At 39.5% G+C, this 1,673-nt stretch overlaps 1 protein-coding gene across 3 annotated transcripts in view; it reads left to right on the top strand.

The window, feature by feature from the left end:
* Med14 (mediator complex subunit 14) overlaps positions 1-1,673 on the top strand; it is a 105,177-nt gene that overhangs the window by 7,283 nt on the left and 96,221 nt on the right. For all 3 annotated transcript variants that reach the window (XM_026781988.1, XM_005352858.3, XM_026781987.1), the window contains exon 2: positions 312-338. In XM_026781988.1, coding sequence (XP_026637789.1) covers positions 312-338 — 27 coding nt within the window. The remainder of the gene's footprint in view (positions 1-311; positions 339-1,673) is intronic.

Raw genomic sequence — 1,673 nt, 5'->3', positions numbered from 1 at the left:
CTTCAAGCTGATGAGGGAGAGGGACTTGATCGGGGGAGGGGGAGGGAAATGGGAGGCGGTGGCGGGGAGGAGGCAAAAATCCTCAATAAATAAATAAATTTAATAAAAAAAATGTTGGTTTCTCAGCTTGTACTTTACAGCCATATTGTTGTTATTTATCAGTGTAGGGAGTTAGCAGCCACTTGAGCCTGTAGTTACTGTTTGCTCAGTTTTTCTGAAAGCATGAAGATAAGAAATAGTGTCACAGTAAAGGCCATTATCACGTTTTCACCAGGCATGTATATATTTAATCAACTTTTTCTTTTTTTTAGATTACCAAGGAAATCTGATGTGGAAAGGTGAGTATGAAAAAAATTCTTAAATCTTTCTCTTTATTGACTTTTTTTCTTCTAGTCTAGAGTATGGGTATGGGGCTGTTGATGGTGTAGGGGTGTGGATTAGGAACCTAGGCCCAAAGAGACGTGGAACTGTGTATTTAGTCAGAAGCACCAGGGTTTTCTTATTCTTGGTACTTGAATGTGTAGAACCTTTGTTCTTTAAACTTTTGTTGATGACCGACCAAGGCAAATCCTTGGGAGGAATAGGAAAATGTAACTGTCTATTTGTAATGGAAGTTGAGTAGTAGACTGGCTTTAGACTGTTGTATCTTTTAGCACATTGCGTTTCGTCTCTAGCTATTGCTATTTTATAGTTGAAAACTTTTTGAGTCAATTTTAAATTTGGGGCTTAAGACAACACTGTTTCTATAGGCCAAAGGAACAAGATAAATTAAGATTTAAGGAGATTATGTTATTGGGGTTTAAATTGGGACTATAATACAAAGCTAACTTCATTATATCTTTCATACTACCAATGCGCCTTGGTATTGGTTTTAAAGACCAAGTCACTAGGGAAGTTTATAGTATTCGTTAGTGACTACCTCTTCATTGGTAACACCACATGCTCTGTTTGTAGACTTAGACACAAATCAAAAAGATAGAGCTGGAAGACACTACTGAAACTTAACCTATATAATAACTTGGCTGGTCAGTTTTTTTTTAATTGTTGTTGTTGTTTTGAGGCAGGATTTCTCTTTGCATCTTTTGGAGCCTGTCTTAGAACTCGCTGTTGTAGACCAGACTGGCCTTGAACTCACAGAGATCTACCTGTAGTGTGGCTTTGTTTTTTGTTTCTCAGGACAGGGGTTCTCTGTGTAGTCCTGGCTCACAGAAATCTGCCTGCCTCTGCCTCCTGAGTGCTGGGATTAAAATCGTGGGCTACTACAACCAACAGGCCGGCTGGCTGGTCAGTTTTCAAAGAAGGAAATAAGCTAGGTTTGTTCTAGCTGCTGTGGGGTAGGAAAGACCACTGGGCTTTTAGAGAACTAACTCATGTGCCCTATCATTTGAGACAGTGCGGTGTCAGAAATCCACATTACAGTAGCTTCTAGAGAAGGACATCTTTCTGATAGAGGAGCATATTTAGGCAAAAATATACTAGGCAAACCTAGAGAGGAGCAGCACTGATGTTCTGAGTCCTGTTGTAGGCAGTGTCCAGGTGGTTGTGTGGTGTTGGGGGTTGAACAGAGCCCTTATATTCTGAGCTCCAACCCTAGCCCTGTCAGAAGTCAGTGTAATTTTAGCACTTGTGTTGTGTCACAGTCTTTTTTTTTTTTTTTTTTTTTTTTTTTTTTT

The sequence above is a fragment of the Microtus ochrogaster genome, chromosome 10 (assembly GCF_000317375.1).
Source record: "Microtus ochrogaster isolate Prairie Vole_2 chromosome 10, MicOch1.0, whole genome shotgun sequence".
NCBI lineage: Eukaryota > Metazoa > Chordata > Mammalia > Rodentia > Cricetidae > Microtus > Microtus ochrogaster.
Note: the sequence above shows the minus strand (reverse complement) of the source record. Positions and strands in the feature narration are given on the sequence as shown.